At 35.4% G+C, this 13,750-nt stretch overlaps 1 protein-coding gene and 1 long non-coding RNA gene across 2 annotated transcripts; one reads left to right on the top strand and one right to left on the bottom strand.

Annotated features, from left to right (window-relative positions):
* Positions 1-2,218: 2,218 nt before the first annotated feature.
* On the bottom strand, positions 2,219-2,644 carry LOC148861194 (secreted RxLR effector protein 161-like). Its single transcript, XM_088985019.1, has one exon. The coding sequence runs from the start codon at positions 2,642-2,644 to the stop codon at positions 2,219-2,221; it is 426 nt and encodes a 141-aa protein (XP_088841145.1).
* Positions 2,645-10,591: 7,947 nt separating this feature from the next.
* On the top strand, positions 10,592-11,712 carry LOC148861193 (uncharacterized). The gene is made up of 3 exons (XR_016112563.1): positions 10,592-10,875; positions 10,985-11,243; positions 11,344-11,712. It is a non-coding gene; the product is annotated as an uncharacterized LOC148861193 (long non-coding RNA).
* The last annotated feature ends 2,038 nt before the right edge of the window (positions 11,713-13,750 follow it).

Raw genomic sequence — 13,750 nt, 5'->3', positions numbered from 1 at the left:
ATTAAGAGGCACAATTCAAAGTTAACAGTCACCAACTGTTAACAACTTTTTAAACAGTCACAATGGTTGAAATTGTGACTGTTCAATGTGCCTTCTCTAAACTAGCACCTACCTTTTCCTCATACCTCTTTACAAGTTATTTAAGGAGCATGAATCAGACTCCAAAAACATAGTTTCAAAATTCACTATCTCTCTCTCTCTTAGTCCGGTCTGCTACAGTCTCACAGAATGTCTCTTTGGAGACTCTTCAACTTTGCTGGTTGTAGATTCTCACCCAAGGCTCTGTTGTATCCTGGGAACGAATTTGCCTATAACCCAACAGCAAACTCAGTAAAACTAAGTGGGGGCAAATAACAATCTAAAGGCAGTGTCTTCAGATGCGCCTCAGAACTTCTCCTCCTAAGTTACAGTGACCCCATCTTCCCCAACAGACTCTACCCACTAATAATTAACAAAACAAATATCAATACACAACTGTCACAATTATTGCAAACAATTAATGAAACGAATTAACGAATGATTAATTCTAGGTCGTCTTCTCTACTCACCACTTGCGCATGAAGGAAGAAATGGACACTGGTAGCATGTGAAACATTCAGAGCTGCTAAACATTGTATGACAAGAATCATAAGTTGAAATGAAGAAGCCGATGCCATGGTTTCCCTACTCTTATTTCACTTCACTTCACTCAAACTCAATCCTTTCTCTAGATTTTCTCAGTTTGGCGATGGTGCATGGTGTTCGGATAGCCACATTTATAGGCAAAAATCGTATGAACATTTGGTAGAAAATTGTAGAGAATACACCAAGCATACAACCATAGATCGATACAGTATGTTAAAGCACGTGGGTATTGTAATGGTGGTCCAGCGGACAAAGAACAGAAGAAGTAGCTAGAACTAAAACACGTGGCGACTTCCTTCAGCTGAAATTCATGAAATTCTATCCTTTTTAACGGTTGCTTTCCTGTTCGTTATCACTTAGCCTCTGTTTGTTTTGTGGGAAGATTTGGGTGGGATGGGAAAAGATGAGATGGGATGGGATGGAAAAGTGTAAAATTTTAACTTTCCAGTGTTTGGTTTTACATGAGAAAGTAGAAGAAAAATATCCAAGACAAAATAGAGGTCTCAAAGGTTCAATCCACAGAGGGAGGATGAAGACGAAATAGAGATCTTGGAGGTTCAATCCGCCCTCATCGTTGGTGAATGCAAACCATCATCAACAACGGTGTTACCAGCAATGGCAGATCTGTTTCATCTTCTACCTTTTGCAACTGCTGGTTTCTATCTGGTGCCAATAAGGACAGCATCTGAAAGACTGACTAACTGAGACAAATTTAAATCTAAAGATATCTATCTATCTTATCCATCTGTCTATATTCAGCTCCACTAAATTTCTTCCTTTTTATCTCCTAGGCTGCCTTCATCACTCTCTAGTTTAAGTTGTTATGATCTGTGAGGTCGTTCTCGTCATCTGGGACTGTTTTTATTGGGATATGGAGGAGAGTAGAGTTGTTAGGACTTGGGATGTGAGAGAGAGTAGACTAGGTAAGATAGGATTGTAGCAAATGATAAAGGCTTGAGTTGTTGGGAAAATGGGAACTTGTATTGGGTTGTTCTCAAATGTACAAGCTTAGCCCTATTTATAGTAGAGCTAAATAGGTGGAGCACTGCCAATCAAAATTCTAGACATCTCTCTCTAGAATTTTACGTTTTCTAGAAATTATCATCTTCTAGACCCAAATACATTCTACAAGTTATGACTTCTAGAAAGTGTATTACTTTTTCTAGAGGCTTAGAGATTTAATTTCTAGAGTGCTAATTAATTCTAGAAGTTTGAACTTCTAGAAACCTCTGGAAAGTGAATTATTTTTTAACACTCCTCCTTAATGCACTTTCTTGTAACTCCTAGTTGCTCCCATAACAACTCAAACTTTGAACACGGTAATGCCTTTATGAAAATGTCTACTAATTGTTCTTCGGACTTGTAGTGCTTGAGCTCAATTTCTCCTTTGCTAGTTGCCTCTCGTAAAAAGTAATACTTGATTACAATGTGTTTCGTCCTAATGTGGTATATTGGATTCTTTTCCATTTCTATAGCAAACTTGTTGTCACAATAGATCATTGTCGGTTCCTTTTGCCGCTCACTCATGTCTTCAAGTATTCTTCTTAGCCATATAGCTTGACTTGTTGTTGTTGTTGTTGCCGCTACTATGTACTCAACTTCTGTTGATAATTGTGCTACTGTGGCTTACTTTTTTGATGCCCAAGAGAATATTCCAAATCCTTGTAAGAAGGCATAGCCTAAGGTTCTTCATGTCATCCACTGATCTTGCCCAATCACTATCAGTATAGCCAATCAATGTTGAGTTAGTAGTGGATTTGTACCAAATGCCATATTCTTTTGTGCCTTGCAAGTATCTTATTATCCTTTTTGCTGCTCCATAGTGAACTTGACTTGGGCTTTGCCTGAACCTTGAGAGTAAACTTGTTGCATACATAATGTCTAGCTGTGTAGCTATGAGATAGAGTAAACTCCCAATAAGATTTCTGTAGATTGAGGCATCAGCCTTCTTTGGACCATCTTCTTTCTTGAACCTCTCATTTGTAACGAGTGGTGTAACGGCCGTCTTGCATCCTTCCATCTTAAACTTCTTCAGTAGATTCTCTATATACTTCTTCTATGATATAAAGGTACCTTCTTCTTCTTGATTGATCTCGATGCCAAGAAAGTAATGCATTAATCCAAGATCACTCATCTTGAACGTTTTCATCATATCTTCTTTGAACTCCTTGGTCATTGTTTTATTGTTTCCTGTATAAATGAGATCATCTACGTATAGAGAAATAATGAGAGTGTTAGAGTTACCTTGGGTCTTGATGTATAGAGTAGGCTCACTTTCACTCCTCCTGAATTCTTGATTGATGAAGTAACCATCAATCCGACTATACCATGCTCGTGGTGCTTGCTTTAGGCCATAGAGAGCTTTCTTCAATCTTAGTACCTTGTCTTCTCGTCTTTTTGCTATGAACCCTTGAGGTTGCTCTACATATATTTCTTCCTCGAGCACTCCATTCAGAAACGCCAACTTGACATTAAGTTGATAGATCTTCCACTTATTCTATGCTACTAACTCTACGAGTGCTCTTATAGTGTCTAAATGTGCCACCAGAGCAAAGGTTTCACTGTAATCTATTCCAGACAATTGTGCATAGCCTTTAGCAAATAGCTTCGCCCTGTTCTTTTGTATTGAGCCATCAAAGTTGAGCTTTGTCTTGTAGACCCACTTGACTTCGATTACTTCTTTGTCTTGAAGACGATCCACTAAATCCCATGTCTTGTTTTTCTCAATCATTGTGATTTCTTCTTTCATCGCCTTTACCCATACTTCTTGTTTTGCTGTTGCTTCAAAGCTTTCAGGCTCCATAGTTACAAAGTTGCATGTTTCATATATGTCACTAAGTGATCTCATCCTTCTTAGTGGCGATTCTAGAAATGACTATTCTTGTTCTTCTTCTTCTATTGTGGCTGATGATGGAGTTGATGGTGATGTTGTAGGTTTAGGACTTTTTGGTCATTTTTCTCCATTATTGAGAGGCCTTAGTCTTTGTACTTTTGGTATCATGATGCTATGTTTCTCCACTTTTTCTTCTTTCCAGTTCCATGTAGCATTCTCGTCAAACTCCACATCTTGACTACTAATTAGCTTCTTTCTCTTTAGGCTATAAATTCTATAGCCTTTTGATTGCGTACTGTATCCTAGGAATATTCCCTTCTTTGTCTTCTCTTCTAGCTTGTGCCTTTTTTCTACTAGAATGTGAACATAGCAAATGCATCCAAAAACTCCCAAGTGTTGTGTTGATGGCTTCCTTCCACTCCAAGCTTCTATAGGAGTCTTGTTTTCTACTACTCTTGTTGGACATCTATTAAGTAGATAGATTGCAGTATATACTGCTTCTGCCCAAAACATCTTAGGCATGCCTTGTTCCAATAGCATTGATTTTGCAATCTCCATCACTATTCTGTTCTTTCTTTCTAAAACTCCATTCTGCTCTGGGGCATAGCTGATGGTCAATTGATGCTCTAAGCCTTCATCTTTGCAAAACTTGTCAAACTCATTTGAAGTATATTCTTTTCCTCTATCACTTCTGGTCACTTTTATGCTTTGGCCGCTTTGTTTTTCAACGAGATTCTTAAATCTTTTAAAAATCTTAATGACTCCTGACCTTTCACGCATAAAATAAACCCAAGGCATTCTTGTAAAATCATCAATGAAGAGAATGAAGTATTTGCTTTGTTCGAAGGATGTCGTTCTCATTGGTCCACAAATATATGTATGTACGAGCTCTAGGATTTCCTTGGTTCTCCATGCACCACTTGATGGGAATGATTTCCAATGTTGCTTACCAAGCAAGAATCCTTCACATATGTCGTTCATCACTTGAATGGATGGCAGATCCTTCATCATGTCTTTTCGATGGAGTACTTTTAGCTCATGCAAATTGAAGTGGCCAAATCTTTGATGCCAAAGCCTTGATTCATCTTCCTAAGCCTTCATTGCTGTCTCAGTGTATTGCCATATGATTGGAAAATTCCTTTGGTGCTGGATATTTACCTAAGCAATCTCTAAGCTTTTATTTTTGTTGTCATATATCGTGTATGAGTCTCCTTTGAAGAATACAAGATTAGCCCTATTTATACTAGAGCCAAATAGGTGGAGCAAAGCCAACCAACATTCTAGACATCTCTCTCTAGAATTTTACCTTTTCTAGAAATCATCATCTTCTAGACCCAAATACATTCTACAAGTTAGAACTTCTAGAAAGTGTATTACTTTTTTTAAAGGCTTAGAGATTTAATTTCTAGAGTGCTAATTAATTCTAGAAGTTTGAACTTCTAGAAACCCTTGGAAAGTGGATTATATTTAACAATTTTGATCATTGTATTGAATCATGTGGAAGAGGGAGAGAGAGAACCCATGTGGGGTTTGTGGGCATTATTACAAATACGAAGTAGGGGAAGTTTGTGGGGTTTGTGGCCATTGGATTCTTGCTTCATCTGAAAAATTGGGCATTCAAACAAGTGCTTTTCCATCGAAGGTCTTGCCTGAGTTTCTTTACTTGGGCAGCTACGATAATGCGCCTCAAGCCGAAAGTAGAAGACGAAACTAGCAGCAGTAGATCTATTACTAGCAGTGGCGATTACCAGCATATGCATGAGGGAGGATGAAGACGATATGTTACCAGAACTGGTGGTAATGGTGGTGCTTACTAGCAGTGATGATGAGGATGAAGACGATCTCGAGTTTTCTCGAGTTTTTCCACTGGGTTCATGCAGTTTTGATGCGACCCCGAATGCTTGATTTTGGGATCTGGCATCCCACATTTTTTTCACCCCATCCCATTCTTTCCCTCAAAACAAATATGAGAAAAGAGAATATTTTTAGAATATTCCATTTTTCTCATCCCTATCCCACAAACCAAACAGAGCCTTAGGCATTGTTTGTTTTTCCGTATCTAGATAATGTGTTTGTCCGTATAAATGATTTCTGGGTAAGAATTATTTGTGTTCTGCTACATCGACACTTATACAGATACAGATTTTGATGAGAGATTTTAACTTTTTAGGTAGATGTATAAGCAATTTACCCATCCCCCATCAGCAAACGATACTCTCCCAAAAGTAATCCTTTTGTGAGATCCAATATTTGTCACTGGAATGCAGCAAAGTTGATTAATTACCCTCACCGAGATACCAACAAATGAATGAAGCCTTAGTATGTTTGCCTACTGTGAATGTGAAATTAAATATATCTGGGAATGAATACAGGACCCTTTTCTTTGGTTTCTCTAGTGGCTTGACCAATCTATAGAGTATAATATAATAAACAAATGATTTCAGTAATCAGTACCTTTTTTGTGTAGAAAATTTCAGTACCACAAATATATATACATATATATATATATATTGCAGTAACAAATGATTTAAGTAATCATTAATTTAATAAATATCTATTTTTTGGATTAATTTAATAAATATATGTATTTATTTTAATAATTACTGATTATTACAGTAATTTAATAAATATATAGATAGTGATTATAATTAATAATTACTGTTATTATAAATATTGTTAATAGCTAGATATTTACTTTAAAATTATAAATACTGTTATTAAAAAATACTATTAATAAATTATTGATTATAACAGTAATTTAATAAATATATAATTAGTGATTATAATTAATAATTACTGTTATTAAAAATATTGTTAATAAATAAATACTTACTTTAATTTTATTTAAATTAAAATTATAAATATTGTTATTAATAAATTTAGTAATTATTGTTATATTAAAAATAATTAAAAATGTTAGTAAAAGTATTGTTATTGATTATTTAATAAAATATTATAATTACTGACTAGTACTGATAAATACTGTTAATTTAATTTAATTTTGGTAATTATTAATTTAATAAATATTATTAATAAATTTTATTCATAAATTTAATATTTATTGTTATATTAAAAATAACTAAATAATATTATTAAAGCTATCATTAATGATTATTTATTTAAATAGAATAATTACTTACTATTATTGATAAATGTTGTTAATAACGCTCTAACAACCGATGGTTCAACCATCCTGTTCAAACGGATGGCCCGTTTTGACAACAAAAACAAGCAAAAAATTACAGAATTGTTCTGGCCACCAGTTTTTGGCTCGACGGTTCAATAATCCAAATGGATGGCCCATTCTAACAACAAAAATTATAGGCAAAAAATTGAGTTTGTAAGGTCCATTAAATAGTATCATATGTGTTATATCATACGAGCATATGCCTCATATGACCCAAAAACGAAACCATTTTGGTCACCGATTTTTGGGCCAACAGTTCGACCATTCAGTTCGAACGAATGGCTCGTTCTAACAACAAAAAATTACAAGAAAAAAATTATGGAACCGTTCTAGTCACCGATTTTCGGGTTAATGGTTCGATCGTCCGATTCGAATGGACAAGCCATTTTGACAACAAAAATTATAGGCAAAATATTGAGTGTTTGAGGTCTATTAAACAGTATCATACATGTTATGTCATTCGAGCGTGTGACTCATACGACCCAAAAATGGAATTGTTATAGTCACCAGTTTTTGGGTTGATGGTTTGACCGTCTGATTCGAATGGGCGGCCCATTCTAACAACAAAAATTATAAAAATAAAAAAAGGCCAAAAACCATTCATGAACGAGTCAAACGGATTAATGATTCGACCACTCGGGTCAATGGGCCATTGACCGATTCAATGGCTTTTGGCTAGGGGCCAAGATTGGGGTAAAACGGAATTGGTTGCCTAAATGGTTCCCAATTAAAAAGATAAAAAAAACGGATGACCCGTTCTGGCAAAAAAAATTACAAGCAAAAAATTGAGTGTGTGAGGTCCATTAAGCAGTTCCATACATGTTATGTCATTCGAGCGTGTGAGTCATACGACCTGAAAACTGAACCGTTCTGGCCACCGGTTTTCTTTGTCGATGGTTCGACTGTTCAGTTCGAACGGATGGCCCATACTGACAACAAAAATTAAAAAATAAAAAAAATAAAAAATGGGTCAACGGTTTGACTGCTCGGGTCAATGGATCATTGACCGATTCAATGGTTTTTCGCTAGGGACTGGGTCAACGGACTGATGGTTCCATTCCAGCCCCTACGAAGTAGGGCCCCTCCACTAGTATATCTATTAAAGAGATAGGGGTGGTCACCCCTTTTGCCAAATGGCAACCCTTTAATATATATATATATATATATATATGCCACTGGTTTTAATCCATTCGGTTCGAATGAATGGCCCGTTCTGACTACAAAAATTATAAGCAAAAAATTACAAAATCGTTTTGGCCACCAGTTTTTGGGTTGATAGTTCGACCATTCGGTTCGAATGGATGGCCCATTCTGACAAGAAAGATTATAGGGAAAAAATTGAGTGTGTGAGGTCCATTAAGCAGTATCATACATGCTATGTCATTCGAATGCGTGACTCTTACGACCCAAAAACGGAACTGTTCTACCCACCAGTTTTTTGGTCAACAATTCGGTTGTTCGGTTCGAATGGGTCAATAGTTCGACTACTTGGGACAATGGGTCATTGACCGATTCAACTATTTTTGTCCAAGGACTAGGATTGGGATAAAACAAAACTAGTTGCTTGGATGATTCCCAATTATAAAAATAAAAAAAAATGGTAGTTCGACCATCCAATTCAAATAGATGACCCATTTTGACAACAAAAATTACAAGCAAAAAATTGAGAGTGTGAGGTCCATTAAGAAGTATCATACGTGTTATGTCATTCGAGCGTGTGACTCATACGACCGAAAATGAAACCGTTCAGTCCATCGATTTTCGGGTCGACGATTCGATCGTCTAGTTCAAATGGACGAGCCGTTCTAACAACAAAAATTAAAAAAATAAAAAAATGGCCAAAAACCATTGAACGAGTCAACGGGTCAATGATTTGGCCACTTGGGTCAATGGGTCGTTGATCGATTCAACGGTTTTTGGCCAGGGACCAGGGTTGGGATAAAACAGAATTGGTTGCCTAGACGGTTCCCAATTAAAAAATAAAACAATGGTCAAAACCATTGAATGGGCCAATGGATTGGTAGTTCGACCGCTCGGGTCAATGGGTCATTGATCAATTCAACGTTTTTGTTTACGAACTAAGATTGGGGTAAAATGGAATTAGTTGACTGGACGGTTCCCATGCCGAAATGTCCGTCCATCTGGGTCAACGGCGGATAAAAAATCATGGTCTTTATGCTTTTGGATTTTTACTATTCAAATGTTTCTTCTACTGTTGGCTTTATTAAAGCGTGTGCGGTATGTTCTTTTTTTTTTCTTTTTTTTTTTTGTATTTGGTCGTCTTCTTCAAGATCCTCCAAAATGGGGGTTTACCACCATTTATTTCTTCTCTTTTGTTTTTTCTTTGGGTTTTTCCTTGTGCAATGCTTTTTTTTTTTTTCTTACAAGATGAATCTTTCTTTGATTGCATGTATGTTTAGCTCTGCTTCAAAGCAGAACTTTGGACTCAACTTTCTGATTTTTTTCCTTGGTTTTTTGAGTTTGGTAGATTTACCGCCAATTTTTGTTGTGTTTAAGGTCACTTTGAATTTAACTTTCAAGGTTTTGGAATCCCTTGCAATGTCCACCCTTCCCATGACTATGACTATAAAGTTATTTCGTCTAATTATTGACATCTAGAAAAAATGACTTGGAAATGAAACTATTATGGCCATCGGTTTCCAGGTCAACGGTTCAACTGTCGTTAACTGATTCAACGATTTTTGGCCAGTGATCAAGTTTAGGGTAAAACGGAACCGGTTGCCTGGATTGTTCCTGTGTCGAACGGTCCTACTGTCCGGGTCAGCTACGAGTTCTCGATGTGAAACAAATGATAGCTATAAAGTAAAACTTAGAACTATCATTGTATAATCATATTATTTTATGAGATACTTTATTGAAGCAATATTTAAAAAAAAAAAAAACTCAAGATGATCCCTTTTAAGTTTTTATATGAGTTTCAAGACCTAGTACTTATAATTGTAAATTTCTTATTAAAAAACCATTATCTTTTTTAATGTAGCAAATAAGAATGTTGTAATTCCATTTCAGCCCCAGAGAAGCAAGAACCCCTCAGCTAGTTCCTTTTAATCTCAAACCCCCTCACTATCTGTTGGTAGAAACAAAAATTGAATTCATTGATTAACAACAATCTCGAATCGCATATGTAGCTATTATCAGAGAAATATTAATTTAAGTTATTTACCGAAAAAGCATTATTTTGAATTTATTAGACCAACCGTGATGACATTCAACAGTAGATGTTATGTTTCCATAGAGTTCACATCTGCGCCTTACATCATGCATATCTCACATCTCATCGTGCATGAGGAACATCTTCCGAAATTGATAATGTTATGTTTCCATAGAGTTCACATCTGCGCCTTACATCATGCATATCTCACATCTCATCGTGCATGAGGAACATCTTCCAAAATTGTTATTGGAAGATGTTCCCAATACACAGTTGGGATGAGGCAAACAGATGTGAATTCCTCGTAATGACAGAAGCAACCGAAACTAGGGGCCATGACAATCAGATATAGACTTATAGAGTTGACGTGGCGCATTGCATCACGTCCAATATTACGAGCATCATTATTTCCTAGAGGACAAAACAATTAATTTCTTTCAACTTATCATTGTCTATCCTCGTTTATATTCATCTCTTTCATTTTTGTCTATATCCCAAGATATTATTCAGCTAAACGCGTGTAAGTAAGATTAGAACCCACCATTGAATAGTTTCCACCTTAGAAATTGTCGTTGACGCGTTGGAAAATGAGGTCACACAATTTAGAGGAATAGCGCTCTAAGACATGTTTAAAGATAATGTCTTTGGAATATTATTTGTCCCAACTCAATTTTATTGATTTTATTGTTGGAATATAAGCAAATTTATTCCTAAGATACAATAAAGCCTTGGACGAGAATTTGTAATTAAAGAAGTTGAAGAGTTTCCGAGATCCATGGTTTTCCATGAAGCTACAATTGAGGGAACACCAAACCAAGGGGACTTCTAGTGCATCCTGTCAAGTTGTTCCCTACTCCTCTGACGCTCAGGATCATGAGCCCCCGAGTGCTTGTCTAGTCTACCAGCCGACGTGGAATGTTAGGGAGGGAGACTCCTTGTGCATAAGCCAGGACCGGCTAACAACTCACCATAGGGATGGTGCTTCCTGGTGATCGTCAGTCCTAGACCCAACACTCCATTAACTCGCTTTAGAATATCTTGCTGGATAAGTTGGCTGAGGTATGATTTTGGACTTCATCGATTGTTATAGTATCTTGACTAGTTCGAACTAACTTATATTTTTTTCTTTCTGCAAATGGTCTCTTGCTCTATCGGCCTCTACGAAAAGGTGGAGGTCCTGATTCAACAGTGTGCCAATCATAGGAAGAGGGTTAAGCTCGTAAGAAGTATGAATGACGTAAGAAGGCCGAGGCTGAGGTTTTGATGAAGAAGAAATTGGTCAAGGGTTTGAAGTCCTTCCTTAGCTCGATGGAAAACTAACTCGAAGAATCATCTTCACACAGGGTAACTAACTATAAGGCCTAGACGAGCACAAAAGGGACTTGGCCTGCTTCACTTCCCTCCCTACATACTATTTGTTTTCTAAGGTAACGATTTCAGTTAAACACGAATGGATCGTCTTCATTTCCCTTTTTCTTTCAATTCTTTCTCTCTGTGTTCATTAATAATTCATGATCTTACCTTCAGGTGGTGACAACGAGTAAAGTTTCAAGGCAAGATAGAATGTGTGCATGGAGTGAGCTCCAAAGAGCTGCTAAAGAGGAGAACAAGGCCATTTTACGGGAAGGTTGACAAGCATAGTCTAATGTACGCAGGTAATATATGAAAGTTTAATCAGCAATACATTAAGAAGTGAGAAACATTGTACACAAAGAAATTCATTGAAAAAATCCCAATGTAAATACTGTTGGCTTGTTGAAAGTCTAATCAGCAAAACAATTAAGAAAGCAGGAATGAGAAATTCATGGAAGTAGGATACTGAGTCCATTTAGTGACTGAGGCCTATGTTCACTTTGTTTTAAATGGAAATGAACCACCATTGAATTTATTCTGCCGTAAGAGTTCTCTTTTGTATGGAAGCATGATAGGGGAATTGATAACACCACAAGAAAATAGAAAAAAAAAAAACAAATTAGATAGAAAGTAAATAAATGTTACAAAACACAAGGATTCATGTGATTCAGCGAGTATTTTAAAAGTGAAAGGCACAAAAGAAGTGCAAAGGCCATTTGTGCTTGAGGTGTAAGGCGAGATGTACACATTTTTAAAGCAAGGCGCAAAAATGCAAAAAAATAAATAAATATATATATATATATATCTAAAAAATTCCAAAAATGCATGTAAATTACGTTCTTGCTGTATGGATTCGTGCCTTAGGTGCAAGGTGAGGTGCGTGCATTTTTCTAGATAATATGTTTATAAATTACGTTGATGTGTTGCTTGGATCATGTGATTACGTTCATGGTGTACACTTTATTATACAGTTCTTGCTAGCAACCATTCCATAACACGAACCTCCCTGTTTTTCTAGATAATACGTTTATAAATTACGTTGATGTGTTGCTTGGATCATGTGATGGATATTTCTCCACAGCATCTAGCTGATATTATTTCAATGTATAGAAATTACAGCTTTTAAGTATTTTCTGGTTTCAAAATACCCATTCTTTACCTCAGGCTGAATTTACTCTTCTTTTAATAGGGAGCCTTGATAAACCCATATGGCGACCTTATATCCAACGAGACTGGCGGTTTGGGCATTATGAGATGGATGATCTACAGGACTCATTGAGCCGGTTATCGAGATTTAGGCCATGTTTGGTTTACTTATCTAGGCCTCATTCTCTTAATTCTTGCTCATTATAGGCAAGAATGGGCAAGAATGAATTGTAATAGACTGTTTGGTTACAAAATTTTTGCCAACGGCTACATTTTTTTTAGAATGAAAATCAGCCCCATAGTATAAAAATTGACTTACTTGCAGCATGAAATATAATCATGCCCCATCTTGCTCATTTCATTCTTTGAGGAAACTACCTATAAAATTGTTGTCATAGATGTTTACTTTTGCGAAAGCATTTTTACAAAAGTACTTTTACGAAAGCACTTTTGTAAAAGTACTTTTATGAAAGCACTTTTATAAAACTACTTTTACAAGAAAGCACATTTATGAAAGCACTTTTATAAAAATACTTTTATGAAAGTACTTTTACATGAAAGCATTTTAACGGAAGTACTTTTACGAAAGTACTTTTATAAATGCACTTTTATAGAAGTACTTTTACAAAAGCACTTTTATGGAAGTACTTTTATAAACACTTTTACGAAAGTATTTTTATGAAAGCACTTTTATAAAAGCACTTTATGGAAGCACTTTTATAAAAGTACTTTACTAGAGCAGTTTTACGAAAGTACTTTTATAAACACTTTTATGAAAGTACTTTTACGAAAACACTTATGAAATTATTTTATAAAAGCACTTTGTACTTTTACAAAAGCACACTTTTATAAAACCACTTTTATGAATGTACTTTTATAAAAGAAATTTTATGGAAATACTTTTATGAAAGCACTTTTACAAAGTACTTTTATAAAAGCACTTTTATAAAAGCACTTTTATGAAAGTACTTTTACAAAACGAAAGCACATTTATGGAAGTACTTTTATGAAAGTATTTTTATAAAAGCACTTTTATGAAAGTACTTTTATCGAAGTACTTCTACAAAAGCATTTTGTAAAATCAATTTTGGAAAAGTACTTTTATAAAAGCACTTTTATGGAAGTACTTTTATAAAAACACATGAAATTACTTTTACAAAAATACTTCTATAAAAGCATTTTTACAAAAGTACTTTTATGAAAGTACTTTATGGAAGTACTTTTATGAAAGCACTTTTACAAAATCACTTTTAAGAAAGCACTTTTATAAAATCACTTTTATGAAAGTACTTCTATAAAAGCACTTTTACAAAAGTACTTTTACAAAACATCTATGCCAATTGGTCAACATTGACTATTGGAGACCAAGGTTGGCGGTTTGTTCATGTAGCATCGTTTCATCATATTTAGGACATTTCCTAGGTATCAAGAACCT

The sequence above is a fragment of the Nelumbo lutea genome, chromosome 4, assembly GCF_056320005.1.
Source record: "Nelumbo lutea isolate HS-2025 chromosome 4, American lotus-T2T, whole genome shotgun sequence".
Lineage (NCBI taxonomy): Eukaryota > Viridiplantae > Streptophyta > Magnoliopsida > Proteales > Nelumbonaceae > Nelumbo > Nelumbo lutea.
This window is presented reverse-complemented; position numbering and strand designations above follow the sequence as displayed.

Bases quoted from the DNA above. Each gene is read 5' to 3' on its own strand.
- LOC148861194 (XM_088985019.1), bottom strand. From the start codon at position 2,644: ATGGAAGGATGCAAGACGGCCGTTACACCACTCGTTACAAATGAGAGG.